Below are 14389 nucleotides of genomic sequence, written 5' to 3'. Positions count from 1 at the left end.
ATATGAAATGAGTTTAGTGCATGAAAATCAAGTTTAGCAAAGTTCTGATTAATAAAGCTAATATTTAATAATCCTGATCTAAGACACAGAGTAAAATCACTTTTTCTAGTGGACTTCACACCAGCAGTGAGTGTCTGACTGGGAAAATGTCTTTTACACACATAATCGAATGATTAATGAAGCAAGTTTTTGTTCTTTCATATTTCATCTGGAGGAGAGTCAATGACACAAACCTTCTTCTTTTTCTTTACTTTCTTCTTTTTGTCTTTCTGTTTGCCGTCGACTCCCTCGCCTCATCATCAGACACGTGACCGTCGTCCCTGGCAACGGTCAGACCTGCAGACTCCGCAGGAAATGCTGCACAGGACAGGAAGTCAAATTTCAGTTTAGTTTAGTTGTTTCAGGCTAAACTAAATGAACATGAGAAATGTTTCCTTGGCAACTAATAAAGTAAATTTAGCTTATTGTTTTAGGTTTTATTTCACTTAACATTCATTTTATTTCAAGTAATATTTTTAGGCCAATTTTAAATTATTTAAAGTAAAAATGTTTAGATCAACTCATTGCCACGACTCATAAATAAATAAAAAATAAAATCAATTACTATTAATTTGGAATTAACTTTCCATGTGATTTCTGTGACAACAGAACTAAAAAACATTTTAGTTAAAGTTTCATTATTGTTATTGTGTAAATTTTTTAATACATTTTAGTACAAGTTTTAACTAATAGTAAAATAGTAATAAATAATAGTAAAAAAAAATATATATATATATAATAATAATAATAATAATAATAATATATATATATATATATATATATATATATATATATATATATATATATATATATATATATCTATATATATAATTATTTTCCTTCAGCTTTAGTTAATTTAGTGTATTATGTTAAACGTTATAAAAATAAGACAGGCTGAAATAAGTCTTTTTATTTATTTCAGTTAAAAAATAATTTATATTATTATTATTGTTATTATTATTATTTATTTATTTATTTTTGTTATAATTGATTTTGTGATTATTGATTTATCATTTTGTGAAGTCAACATAAAATGTTTTTTGTAATCGATTTTATGTCCATAAATGATGTATTTCTAAGCGGAATAGGAAATTAAAAAATACAATAAAAACTAAAAATGTAAATTTGTTAATTAACAAAAATATAAAAAAGTTATTATAATTAAATGAAACATAATAAATAAATAAAAATACATAAAAAATATTAGTTTTTGAATTTGTAAAACTTCAACTGAACTAAATAAAATATTAAAAAAACCTTTATTTTAGCCCTACATAGGTATATACACACACACACACACACACACACACACACCCATGTAGGGCTAAAATAAAGTTTTTATAAAATTTCTTCATTTGTTTGTTTTATTGTATAACCTTTCTTGTATTTCTGGTATTTATATTTATGTTATTTTAGTTAATGTTTGGAAACACATTTCCATGACTCATAGCTAGAAAATGACTTATCATATAAATAAAATAAAATAAAATAAAATATAAATAAAATGATAAAATAAATTAATATATTACTAAAGATCTTTCCATGAGAATTTTATGATATTATTAATTTTTATGAAATTATTCCAAAAATAATTTTCAAAAAAATAAAAATCCATAACTGTGCGAATCCTGGTGAACATTTTTGAATCCCCACTATTCTTAAATAAAAAAACCTAAATAAAACGAGATAAATAGAAACTAAAGCATTCACCAGATGAAGACAAAGCGGCAGTAAAAGCGTCTTCTGTCAGCTTTCCATCTTCCTGTTTCAGCTCAAGCTCCTGACAGACAGAAGATGAACAGCATGAGTTACACCCACACTAGATTTAGTCTTTTAGACAGCAATGAGATCAAACCCAGAGTCAATGGAGACTTTGCTGAATTCAACGGTTTAGCAGATGTTTCTGTGATTATGGATCTTCTTACTTTCTTGTCCTTCTCTCCGTCTGATGCAGAGTCACCTGCTGAAACCTGCAAGTCAGAAGTCAGCAAGAAAACAATATCAGACTTCACTTAATGACTATAATGACTACTGTGACTCATTTTTTGAGACTTCCTTCTTTTCTTTGTAAGAGTATGTTTCAACACACTGACAGATGAACTTCTCTTAAACACTGACATGAAATCAAAATCCAATGCTGTTTATTTTGGAGTTAATTACCAGTAATGTTGTCTCAGATGGACTTTAATAATGACCTTTTGTCTGCATTTAATGACAAACACAAAATCTGGTGATTTCCGGAACTGTATAAGCCTTTAAGCTGCATCATACCTTCTTCTTCTTCTTCTTCTTCTTGTCCTTTTTCTTTTTCTTCTTTTTGTCTTTCTTCTTCTTTTTCTTCTTCTTCTTCTCATCATCACTGGAGCTGTCAGAGGAAGAGCTGCTTGACTCCTGACAGATGAGAGACAAGAGATTTTTAACTTGAAATAAACAATATTAAAGCTTTTTTCTGCCATGGGATTAAAAAAAAATAATAATAAAAAGATAACTGTGATTTTTTCTCTCTCTCTTTTTTTGCAGACTGCAAAGAAATATCAGTTGTTTTTTTTTAATATCAGTTGGTTTAATTTCATTATAATAACCTTTGCATTTTCCATTCTCATTTTCATTTATTTAGTTTTAGTAATTTTGTTGTTATTGTTTATTTATTTATATATATTTCTATAAGAAATATGTCTGAATATTTTTTTAATATAATTAGTAATTTTGTTGTTATTGTTTATTGTTTATATTTATTTAAGAAATATGTCTGAATAGTTTATATATATATATATATATATATATATATATATATATATATATATATATATATATATATAATTAAAAAAATAGTTTTTCAGCTTTAGTTAATTTAGTGTATTAAGTTAAACTATATAGAAATAAGACAGGGCTGAAATATAATAAGTTTACGTCTTTTAATATTTTTTTTTTATTTTAGTAATTTTATGTATTAACTATTTTTTCCATGCACATATGTTTTATTTATTGATTTTTTTTGATTATTATTGTTTTTAAATGGTTTCATTTCATTATAATAACCTTTGTATTTCCATTTTCATTTTCAGAAATTTCGTTGTTATTGTTTTTTTATTTATTATTTTTTGTTTAAAGAAATATGTCTGAATAGTTTGTTTGAATACAATTTATACAATATTCTAAGAAATTGTTTTTTCTAATAGTTTTATACATTTTTATTTCAGTTATTGTAGTACATCAAGTCAAACTAAATTAAACAACTAAATTAAAGAGAGATTTGTTGCTTTGGAAACTAACTGAAAAAATAACAATTGTGAGATTAAAAAAAACACCTTTGCAAACTTTGAGAAAATGGAGTTAAAAAAAGCCAGAATAATTTTTGTTTTAATTTATGGGAATAAAAATAGGCTCCTATAAAACTCGACCAACGCACAAAAAATCTTTTGCTGTACCTTCTTCTTTTTCTTTTTAGTCTTCTTTTTCTTCTTCTTCTTCTTCTTCTTCTTGTGATCATCCTCACTGTCTGAAGAGGAAGATGAGCTTTCAGAGGAGGAAGATGAGCTGGAATCCTAAGAAATACAGAAGATTTGAGATTTCAATCCAGACAGATACTGTAAAAGAAAAACACTTCTATATCTCTGTGCTTCATACCTTCTTTTTCTTCATCTTCTTTTTCTTCTTCTTTTTCTTTTTCTTATCCTTCTTCTGCTTCTTTTTATTTTTCTTCTCCTTTTTCTTCTTCTTCTTCTTCTTTTCATTCTCGCTGTCTGAAGTGATTGCAGCTGCATCCTGGGAAAAATTAAATAAAATTAATCTAAATGTATAAACTGTGAGATATTATCCTGAAAATGAAAAAAAAAGGAAGGTCATTTAAATAATACAACAGAGACCGTCTTAATAAACAGGCGAAATTACTTTGTCTTTCTTGTTTTTCTTCTCCTCGTCTCCTTTAGTTTCTCCTGCTGGAGTTAATTCAGTGTTTCCCTCCAGACCTAAAAAAAAAAACATCACAGACTTTACAAGACCAGCAGGAAAAAACAAGATGATTAGCAGAACAAGCAGTTCTCTTTTTAAATATGAAGAGCTCAAAAAACAGATTCATGAGTTCATACACATTTCACAAAAAGCTTACAGATGTTATTGTAATATAAGTCAGTCATTGAAGCGAGTTGCTGTTGCTGCTATTCATTTACTTGTTCTGCCTTTTGGTCAGATTTTTATTGTTCATCCAATCTGATTTTGTAAGTGACTTTTCTTTGGATTGTTTGACTACTTGAAAAAGAATAAATATTTTACTTTTTTGTTAACCTGGCAACACATCCGTTACTCTAAAAAACAAACAAACAAACAAAAATATAGTTAAACCATGGTAACCACAAATTAACTATGGTTTAACTACACTAACCATAGTTTAACCCTGGTATTTGTAGTAAAACTGTGGTTATACAAAAAGACATGGTTACAATACTTTTACTATAGTAAAACCACGGTTAATTTTCTTAAAGGATTTGTATTGGTGTATAATTTCTATCATCTATCGTCGTCTTTGTTTTGTTAACCGTAGCGCATTCGCGGATTGTGAATCATTCAGTTCGCAAAATGATTCATGAACCATCTCTCAAGGTCTGACCTAAATCAAATGATTCGCAATCCGAATCGCAAATCATTCAATTGGAAAAATGATTCACGAACCCAAGTTCCGGTCAAATCAGATGATTCGCGGAGTCTCAATCTGAAAAATGTTTCGCGACCATCATTTCGGATCAGGACTTGGAGCTTGAATCGCGAATTAAATGATTCTCAAATGATTCACAAACCTGCTCCCAACTTCTGGCCAAAATCAAATGATTCACAAAGTTCGAATTTAAATCAAATGTTTCGTGATCCACGCACCAAAGTCCCATCTGAAAAATTACTTGTGGACAACCATTTCAGATCATGACTCGGAGAGTGAATCGTGAATCATTCAATTTGCAAAATGATTCAAAAACCTGCTCCCAAGTTCCGGTCTAAATCTAACGATTTGCGAAGTTCGAATCTAAATCAAATGATTCGTGAACCATCATTTCAGATCATGACTCAAAACTCGAATCGCGATTCAACTCACAAAATGAGTCACAAACCCGCTCCGAAGTCCTGATCAAATCAAATGATTAGCAAAATTCATATCTAATTTGAATGATGATTCGCGATCTGTGCACCAAAAATGATTCGCGAAACATCATTTCAGATCAGGACTCGATTGATTCGATTGGATTCACGAAAATGATTCATGAACCCTCTCCCAGTTTGATTTAAATAAAATGTTTCCAATCCACGCACCGAAATGATTCACGAACCCATGTTCCGGTCAAATCAGATGATTCGCGAAGTCTCAATCTGAAAAATGTTTTGCGAACCATCATTTCGGATCAGGACTTGGAGCTTGAATCACGAATTGAATGACTCTCAAATGATTCACAAACCTGCCCCCAAGTTCCGATCTAAATCGAATGATTTGCAAAGTTCCTGTCTAAATAAAATGATTTGCCTTCCGCGCAATGAAGTCGATCTGAACAATTATTCACGAACCATCATTTTAGATCAGGACTTGGAACGCGAACGGTGAATAATTCAATTCCCAAAATGATTCATGACCCCCCTTCCCTTTTTTTATCAGGCAGTACAAAAATCAAACAATTAAATGAGATTTACAAACCCTCTCCCAAGTTCCAATGTAAATTAAATGTTTCGCAATCGGCACACCAAATCGCCAATCATTCAATTCGCGAAATGATTCACAAACCCGCTCCAAAGGTCCGGTATAAATCAAATGATTCACCAAGTTCGAATTTAAATCAAATAAGCGTGAATCACGAATCAATCAATTCATGAAACGATTCATAAACCTGCTCCCAACTTCTGGCCAAAATCAAATGATTCACAAAGTTCGAATTTAAATCAAATGATTCGTGATCCACGCACCAAAGTCCGATCTGAAAAATTACTTGTGGACAACCATTTCAGATTGTGACTCGGAGAGTGAATCGTGAATCATTCAATTCGCAAAATGATTCAAAAACCTGCTCCCAAGTTCCGGTCTAAATCTAACGATTTGCGAAGTTCGAATCTAAATTAAATGATTCGTGAACCATCATTTCAGATCATGACTCAAAACTCGAATCGCGATTCAACTCACAAAATGAGTCACAAACCCGCTCCGAAGTCCTGATCAAATCAAATGATTAGCAAAATTCATATCTAATTTGAATGATGATTCGCGATCTGTGCACCAAAAATGATTCGCGAAACATCATTTCAGATCAGGACTCTGAGATTCGATTGGATTCACGAAAATGATTCATGAACCCTCTCCCAGTTGGATTTAAATAAAATGTTTCCAATCCATGCACCGAAATGATTCACGAACCCATGTTCCGGTCAAATCAGATGATTCGCGAAGTCTCAATCTGAAAAATATCTGATCTGGTGTTTGCAAGTGAATCGTTTGAACTGAATGATCGAAGTCACGGGTTTGAATCAATCGGAGCAGTTCCAGTGAAAATGACTCACTCAATTGATTCGTTTCATCTCTTTCTCTTTGCCGCTTCATCCATGTTTACACAACGTTTTCAGTACAACTACTGGCCTGGCTCGCTAGTTTTATGACATTAAATGAAATAAGTGAAAATGTATGATGTTTTTTTAATTGCATTTTGAACCCTGGTCCAAATGAGGTGAAAGTTTATCAGTCTTAGGCCTAAAACTCACAGGTGTTTCAGAGTAAAATGACCTCAGAAGAGTGACACACACACACACACACACACACACACACACAATGAAACACCTGTCCTCTGATCCATTTTACCTGTTTCTGCTAGAATCCCCGGCTCTGCCGTCTCGCTGATTTTCATTTTCTTCTTTTTCTTCTTTTCATCCTGTGGAGGAGAATTCGTGAGTGAGTAAATTTGGGAGCGTGACCCAGATAAGTCATGAAGAAGATGTTAATGTTGTTGTTTTGTTGTAAACACACATATTTCATAATTAGGACAGCAGCCATGAGACACACTCGACAAATCCTGTTTTACACAAGCGGGCCGTGACTGTGGTTCATCACGCCGTGACTCACACAACTTTCCTTCCTCTGCAAGAAAATGCTGGTAAATAAACACTGCTTTTTTTTCAAGTTCAGACAAAAGTCAAAACTCTGTTTTTCTTTAATTGAATGCAAAAAAAAAAGTTAAGCAGTACGAGCCGTTCTCCCAAAATATACAATGACTATTGGCTCAAAACTAAATAAAGTTACAAATTAAAATAATTATCCCTGTTTGCTAAAATAAAATAATAAAATAAAAATCCCTACTCAGTAACTAAATTATCAACTAAATTAAAATATTGAAACAAAATAACATAAATAAATCCTTATTTACTAAAATAAAGTAATAAAACAAAACACAAATCCCTACCCAATAAAACAAAATGAAATGAGATTAAACAAAATTTCCTATAAAACAAAATAAAATCCCTCTCAACTAAATTAAAATATTAAACCTAAATAAAATATCTATCCACTAACATAAAAATCCTTACCCCTATTTACTAAATAAAACAATAAAATAAAATAAAAAACCCTACCCAACAAAATAAAGAATAATTTAATACAAATAAAAAGAGAATAAAAGAAAATTCCCAATAAAATAATAAATAAAATACCTATCAACTAACATCAACTAAATCCTTATCCTTATTTACTAAAATGAAATTATAAAATAAAAATCCCTACTCAATAAAATAAAATGAAAGAAAATAAAACAAAATTCCCTATAAAATAAAATAACAAAATAAAATAAATACCTATCCACTAACATAAAATAAATCCTTAAACATATTTACTAAAATAAAACAATAAAACAAAACAAAAAACCCTACCCAACAAAATAAAGAATAATTTAATACAAATAAAAAGAGAATAAAAGAAAATTCCCAATAAAATAATAAATAAAATACCTATCAACTAACATCAACTAAATCCTTATCCTTATTTACTAAAATGAAATTATAAAATAAAAATCCCTACTCAATAAAATAAAATGAAAGAAAATAAAACAAAATTCCCTATAAAATAAAATAACAAAATAAAATAAATACCTATCCACTAACATAAAATAAATCCTTAAACATATTTACTAAAATAAAACAATAAAACAAAACAAAAATCCCTACCCAAGAAAAAAAAAAAGAAAAAAAAAACTAAAATCCCCATAAAATAAAATGAAATACCTATCCACTAACATCAAATAAATCCTTATCCTTATTTAATAAAATAAAATAAAAATCCCTATTCAAAATCAAATTAAAAAAATAAAACAAAATCCGCTAACATAAAAAAAAATCCCTATTTACAAAAATAAAACAATAAAATAAAAGAAAAATCCAAACTCAATCAGATCAACTCAAAATCAATTTCCTAAAATATAAAATAAAGTCCTTATCAATTAAATGAAAATAATAAAGCTAAATAAAATACCTATCCACTAACATAAAATAAATCCTTATCCGCATTTACTAAAATAAAAAAATAAAAAAATAAATAAATAAATAAATAAATAAAAAATAAAAAACAACATTCCCTATAAAATCAAATAAAATACATATGCACTAACATAAAATAAATGTACTTTTTCACTGCATAAAAAAATACATTCTGCTAAGCAAATCCATTTGTTTTACACTGAAGAACAAAGTCATGAATTTGGAACAACATAAGCATAAAATAAAGGAAAGAAAACAAGACAAGTGAATTACTTCATTTAATCATCAGAAGAATGCAAATGAGTCTAGAAACTGGTTAAACACCTTTTCCGTTTTTGCTTTAATGTTTCTTTCAAAAAACAATCAAGGCAGTGCTGAACTTCCCCATATAACCCCAGGTGATGTGTGTGTTTATGAATGCAAAAAGCTGATTTGGTGAACTCTGTGGCTCTGATTGGCAGCGTTAAAAAGCACAGGTGCATTCTGGGTTACGATGAACATCAGAGAGTACAAATCTCTATCCTAAAACAGCAGATTGTGGCACTTTTAGCTCATCAGTGCGTGTGAGAAATACAGAAAGCCTAAGCACTTTAAGCCCTGATTTGCATTTACTACGGTAAATCACAACACAGAAAAAGCCATACTGCAAAAGTCATTAAATATGCAACCTGCTCACCTCACTGCTGTCACTGTCTGAGGATGAGGAGGAAGACGAAGATGAAGATGAGGATGAGGAGGAAGACGAAGATGAAGATGAGGAAGATGAGCTGGACTTCTGTATGAGGAAGTGAGGAGTTATTGCAAAACCTCAACACAAGCCTGCAAGAACTTGTTATTGATGCTTGTCACATTTTTCTGTGGGTGTGTGTGTGTTTGTTCTACCTTCCGGCATTTTTCATGATTGCATAAAAGGGAATTCTTCTCTCAAAATGGTCAAAACACTTGAAATCATGCATTTAAAAATGGTGTAATCATGCTTTTTTCCCTTTGTTTTGTACTTACATGCATGTATTATTAAGGAATTAGCATGCAATAAAATATCAGTTACATTTACTTTAGTCAGAAGTTTATGAACAGTAAGATTTTTAATGATTTTTTCTGCCCACCAAGCCTGCATTTATTTATTACAAAGTACAGCAAAAGCTGTAAAATTTTGAAATATTTTTAGTATTTAAAATTGCTGCTTTCTATTTGAATATATTTTAAAATGTAATTTTTTTGCTGTGATCAAAGCTGAATTTTTAGCATCATTATTCCAGTCACACGATCATTCAGAAATCATTCTAATATGCTGATTTGCTGCTCAAAAAACATTTATTATTATTATTAATAGTTGAGTAGAATTTTTTCTGGTTTCTTTGAGGAATAGAAAGCTCAGTAGACCAGCATTTATCTGAAATAAAAATCTTTCATAACATTATAAATGTCTTTATTATCACTTGTGATTAATTTAACCCCCCCCCCCAAAAAAAAACCCTATGCATTAACATAAAATAAACCCTTATCGCTATTATTTTAAATGAAGCAATAAAATAAAATAAAATTCCATATAAAATAAAGTAATCCCTATCAACTATATTAAAATAATAAAATAAAAATCCCTATCAAATAAAATAAAGTGAAAAAAACTCCCTATGAATGAAATAAAATAAAATCCTTATCCAGTAAAATAAAAATAAAATTCCATATAAAATAAAATAATATTTATCAACTAAATTAATATATTAAAACAAAATCTCCTAACATAAAATATATCATTATCCCTATTTACTCAAATAAAATAATTAAATAAAATACAAATCCCTACCCAATAAAATAAAGTGAAATAAAATAAACAAAATTCTCTGTAAATCAAATCAAATCAAATACCCATCCAGTAAAATCAGTAATAAAACACAATTCCCTATAAAATAAAATACTTACAACTAAATTAAAATAATAAAACAAAATAAAATAAAATACCGTCCACTAACATGAAATAAATCCCCATTCACTCAAATAAAATAAAATAAAAATTCTTATCAAATATAAAGTGAAATAAAATAAATTAATATTCCCTATTCCCTAAATAGTAACTAGCAACTAAATTAAAATACTAAAACAAAATAAAATATCTATCCACTAACATAAAATAAATTCATAACCCCTATTTAATAAAATAAAAAAATAAAAATCCCTATCAAATAATATAAAATGAAATAAGAAATCCCTATAAATAAATTCAAATCCCTATTAATAAAATAAACTCCCTATCCAGTAAAATAAATAAAAATTCCCTATAAAATAAAGAAAAAGAAAATAATAACTAGCAACTAAATTCAAATAATAAAACAAAATAAAATACCTATCCACTAACATAAAATAAATCCTTATCCCTATTTACTAAAATAAAATAATAAAATAAAATACAAATCCTTATCCAATAAAGTAAAATAAAATAAACAAAATTTTCTATAAATAAAATTAAAATACAATCCCTATCCAGTAAAATAAAATGATAAAACAAAATAAAATACTTATCCACTAACATTAAATAAATCATTATCCCTATTTACGAAAATTAAATAATAAAAATACAAATCCCTATCCAATAAAATAAAGTGAAATAAAATAAAACAAAATTCCCTGTAAATAAAATAAAATAATCCATATAAACTAAATTAAAATGATAAAACAAAATAAAATACCAGTCCACTTACATAAAATAAATCCCTGTTAACTAAAATAAAATAATAAAATACAATCCCTTCCCAATAAAATTAAATTAAATACAAAATTCCCTATAAAATAAAACAAAATCCCTATACTAAACTAAACTAAAATAATAAAAAATATATAATTCCCATCCACTAACTAAATAAAATTATAGTGGTATAGTGTATGATGTTTGTTAAAGCTTTATTTCAGATAAATGCTGTTCTTTGGATCTTTCCATTCATTAAAGAAAAAAGTACTCAGCTATTTTAAATATTGATACAAATAAAAGTAAATTATTTCTTGAACAGCAAATCTGAATATTAGAATGATTTCTGGAGGATCATGTGACACTGAAGACTGGAGAAATTATGCTGAAAATTCGGCTTTAATCACAGAAATAAATTACATTTCAAAATATATTCAAATAGAAAACAGTTATTTTAAACAGTAAAAATATTTCAAAATTTTACTGTTTTTGCTGTACTTTGTATCAAATAAACGCAGGCTTGGTGAGCAGAAGAGACTTCCTGAAAAACACTAAAAGTCGTACTGTTCAGAAACGTTTGACTGTTAGTGTATGCATTTAGCAAATGCTTAATTTCCAAGTGATACACACAACAAAAACAAATCCAAGTTATCAAGATCACAAAAATTACACAGTTCCTCCTCTAAAATTAATATGCACTGTAAAAAGTTAATCGTGTTCTTGTTAAGCTCTAATTAAGTAGGTGGAATGAGTGGGATGCCACAGGGCTCGCTATTGGGCCCGTTCTTGTTTCGAAATTTAAGTACCTTGCTTCGTTTCTTCTTCAGCTTTTTCTTCTTCTTGTTTTTATCATCATCCTCACTGTCGGAGGAGGATGCAGAGCTGTCACATGACCAAGGATCATTCTGGAGTGGAAAAAATGTGTATTTATATACTTTCACAGTGGATAGAAAGGCCAAGGAAAATTTATGTCATTGTCATTGTAAAACATCTTTGATTTAACTTTCACACCTTTCCATCCTTCACACCTTGAACTTCTGGATCGATGTCTGCAAATACATTCATTATATATTGTATATCTTTACAAGTGTAATCGTCAAATGAAATATCACATTTATATAATAATGTATCTATTAATAAAATAACTATACACTAGCAGTCAAAAGTTTCTGAACAGTAAGATTTTATAGAAGTCTTTTCTGCTCACCAAGCCTGCATTTATTTGATCTAAAATACAGTAAAAACAGTACAATTTTGAAATATTTTTTCTATTTAAAATAACTGTTTTTTATTTGAATACATTTTAAAATTAAATGTATTTTTGTGATCAAAGCTGATTTTTCAGCATCATTACTCCAGTCTTCAGTGTCACGATTCTTCAGAAATCATTCTAATATACTGATTTGCTGCTCAAAAAACATTTATTATTACTATTAATATTTAAAACAGTTGAGTAATTTTTTTTTTTTTTCAGAATTCTTTGATGAATAGAATGATCCAAAAATCAGTATTTATCTAAAATAAAAAGCTTTTGTAACGTTATACACTAACCTTCGAAAGTTTGGATTCAGTATAATTTATTTATTTATTTTTTGGTGAAAGAAATAATAGAAATTAATACTTTTATTCAGCAAGGATGCTTTAAATTGATCAAAAGTGATGATTAAAACATTTACAATGTTATAAAAGATTTCTATTTCAGATAAATGCTGTTCTTCTGAGCTTTCTATTCCTCAAAGAAACCTGAAAACATTTCTACTGAGCTGTTTTCAACATAATAATAATAAAAATGTTTTTTTTGAGCAGCAGATCAGCATATTAGACTGATTTCCAAAGAATTATGTGACACTGAAGACTGAAGTAATGATGCTAAAAATTCAGCTTTGAAATTACAGAAATAAATTAAATTTTAAAATGTTTTCAAATAGAAAACAGTTACTTTAAATATTAAAAATATTTCAGTATTTTACTGTACTTTGGTTAAAATAAATGCAGGCTTGGTGAGCAGAAAGGACTTCTTTAAAAAAAAAACTAAAAATCATACTGTTGAAAAACATTTGACTGGTAGTGTATACATAAATAAATATAATAAATAAATTTTTAAGATGTAAATTTTAATTCAAATTTTGTATTGAATTAAGAAATTAAATTCAAATTCTCAGAATTAAAATGAAAAACAATGTTTTGCAACAAACAACAAACAAAAATGTTTACGCATTGTTTATGCATTTAAATAATATTCGGTCACCACATAATAAAAACTTGTAAATATAGATCAAACATTATTAAACATTTACGACGAAAAAACGAAAACTAATGATTGTAAATACAATTTTAACTGTGTGCCAAAGTAGAAATTACTTGACAACTATCTATCTATATATACAGCTTATGAAAACTCAAGCTCAAACTCTCTCACTGTAAATCAATGGTATATAACATCAGTGTTCTGTAGATCATGGGTTGCATACGTAAATAAACAGTTCAAACTGAATCAAAAATGATTTTATGCAAGTTAAAAAACTCTACAAACATATAAAGAAAAGCACTGCAGATACTCTATTCCTCTTCCCTTTAGTTTCGTTTTGTCATTCATGTAATTTGATATTTTTACACAGATTATTTACCTGAAAACTGCCCGGACTCCATCAGCTCGTCGAGTGAGTCTGCTCTCATCTGACTGCACACAGGTGGTTTTGTACCTGGGGGGTGTGGCTTAACCGCGACTTCCGCTATTCCCGCTCATGAATATTAATTAGGCTGAACGACGCGGCTCTTAAGAGACTACTGAATAAACGCAGTATTATTCATTTTAATAAACCTACAAGTTTAGACACTGCAAGAAAGCTCCAGCACCATTACATCTATTATTACTACATATTTATGAGGTAAGCTTTTAGAGAACCTGCACACAAGCAAGACCTGCTGCTCCTCCTGTTCCTAAGCCGTTTGTCATTCGGTTTAAATACACTGACTAAACCCTTTCAATAGCACTTAATCTTACTTGTAACAGTAGGGTTTGATATTTCCCACGCCTTTTGTAAACACTGAGAGGGTGTGTGTGTGTCTCTCCTCTTGTTAGTCTCCCTTCTGTCTGCAAACAGGAGTAAAAAATTCAACGCTGATTTGAAAAGGTGTAAAGCTGCAAGTAACACATTCTTAAGTACATAAACTATATCT

The 14389-nt window shown here is 28.8% G+C and overlaps 2 protein-coding genes across 2 annotated transcripts in view; both read right to left on the bottom strand.

Annotated features, from left to right (window-relative positions):
• LOC141285210 (uncharacterized) overlaps positions 1 to 163 on the bottom strand; it is an 8357-nt gene extending 8194 nt beyond the window's left edge. Inside the window, exon 1 of the mRNA XM_073818251.1 lies at positions 122 to 163. Within this exon, the coding sequence (XP_073674352.1) occupies positions 122 to 163 (42 nt within the window). The remainder of the gene's footprint in view (positions 1 to 121) is intronic.
• A 69-nt stretch (positions 164 to 232) lies between these two features.
• LOC141285468 (uncharacterized) lies at positions 233 to 13953 on the bottom strand. Its single transcript, XM_073818477.1, has 12 exons — positions 13837 to 13953; positions 12221 to 12258; positions 12016 to 12114; positions 9203 to 9301; positions 6863 to 6932; positions 3931 to 4007; positions 3667 to 3804; positions 3468 to 3584; positions 2311 to 2430; positions 1965 to 2009; positions 1750 to 1819; positions 233 to 357 (listed from the first exon to the last, which is right to left on the bottom strand). Exons 1-12 carry the CDS (start codon positions 13883 to 13885, stop codon positions 248 to 250), a joined length of 1032 nt encoding a protein of 343 aa, XP_073674578.1. The 5' UTR covers positions 13886 to 13953; the 3' UTR covers positions 233 to 247.
• Positions 13954 to 14389: the final 436 nt, after the last annotated feature.

This window comes from Garra rufa, chromosome 14 (assembly GCF_049309525.1).
Source record: "Garra rufa chromosome 14, GarRuf1.0, whole genome shotgun sequence".
NCBI classification, from domain to species: Eukaryota; Metazoa; Chordata; class Actinopteri; order Cypriniformes; family Cyprinidae; genus Garra; species Garra rufa.
Note: the sequence above shows the minus strand (reverse complement) of the source record. Positions and strands in the feature narration are given on the sequence as shown.

What these genes read in the sequence shown, in the direction of transcription:
- LOC141285468 (XM_073818477.1), bottom strand. Translation starts at nt 13,885, where the DNA reads ATGAGAGCAGACTCACTCGACGAGCTGATGGAGTCCGGGCAGTTTTCA. An exon ending in GGGGATTCTAGCAGAAACAG is followed by an intron (nt 4,008 to 6,862) that starts GTAAAATGGATC and finishes TTTTTTTTTTAG; the next exon opens with GTCTGGAGGGAAACACTGAA. An exon ending in TGCCGCTTTGTCTTCATCTG is followed by an intron (nt 358 to 1,749) that starts GTGAATGCTTTA and finishes TGTCCTGTGCAG; the next exon opens with CATTTCCTGCGGAGTCTGCA.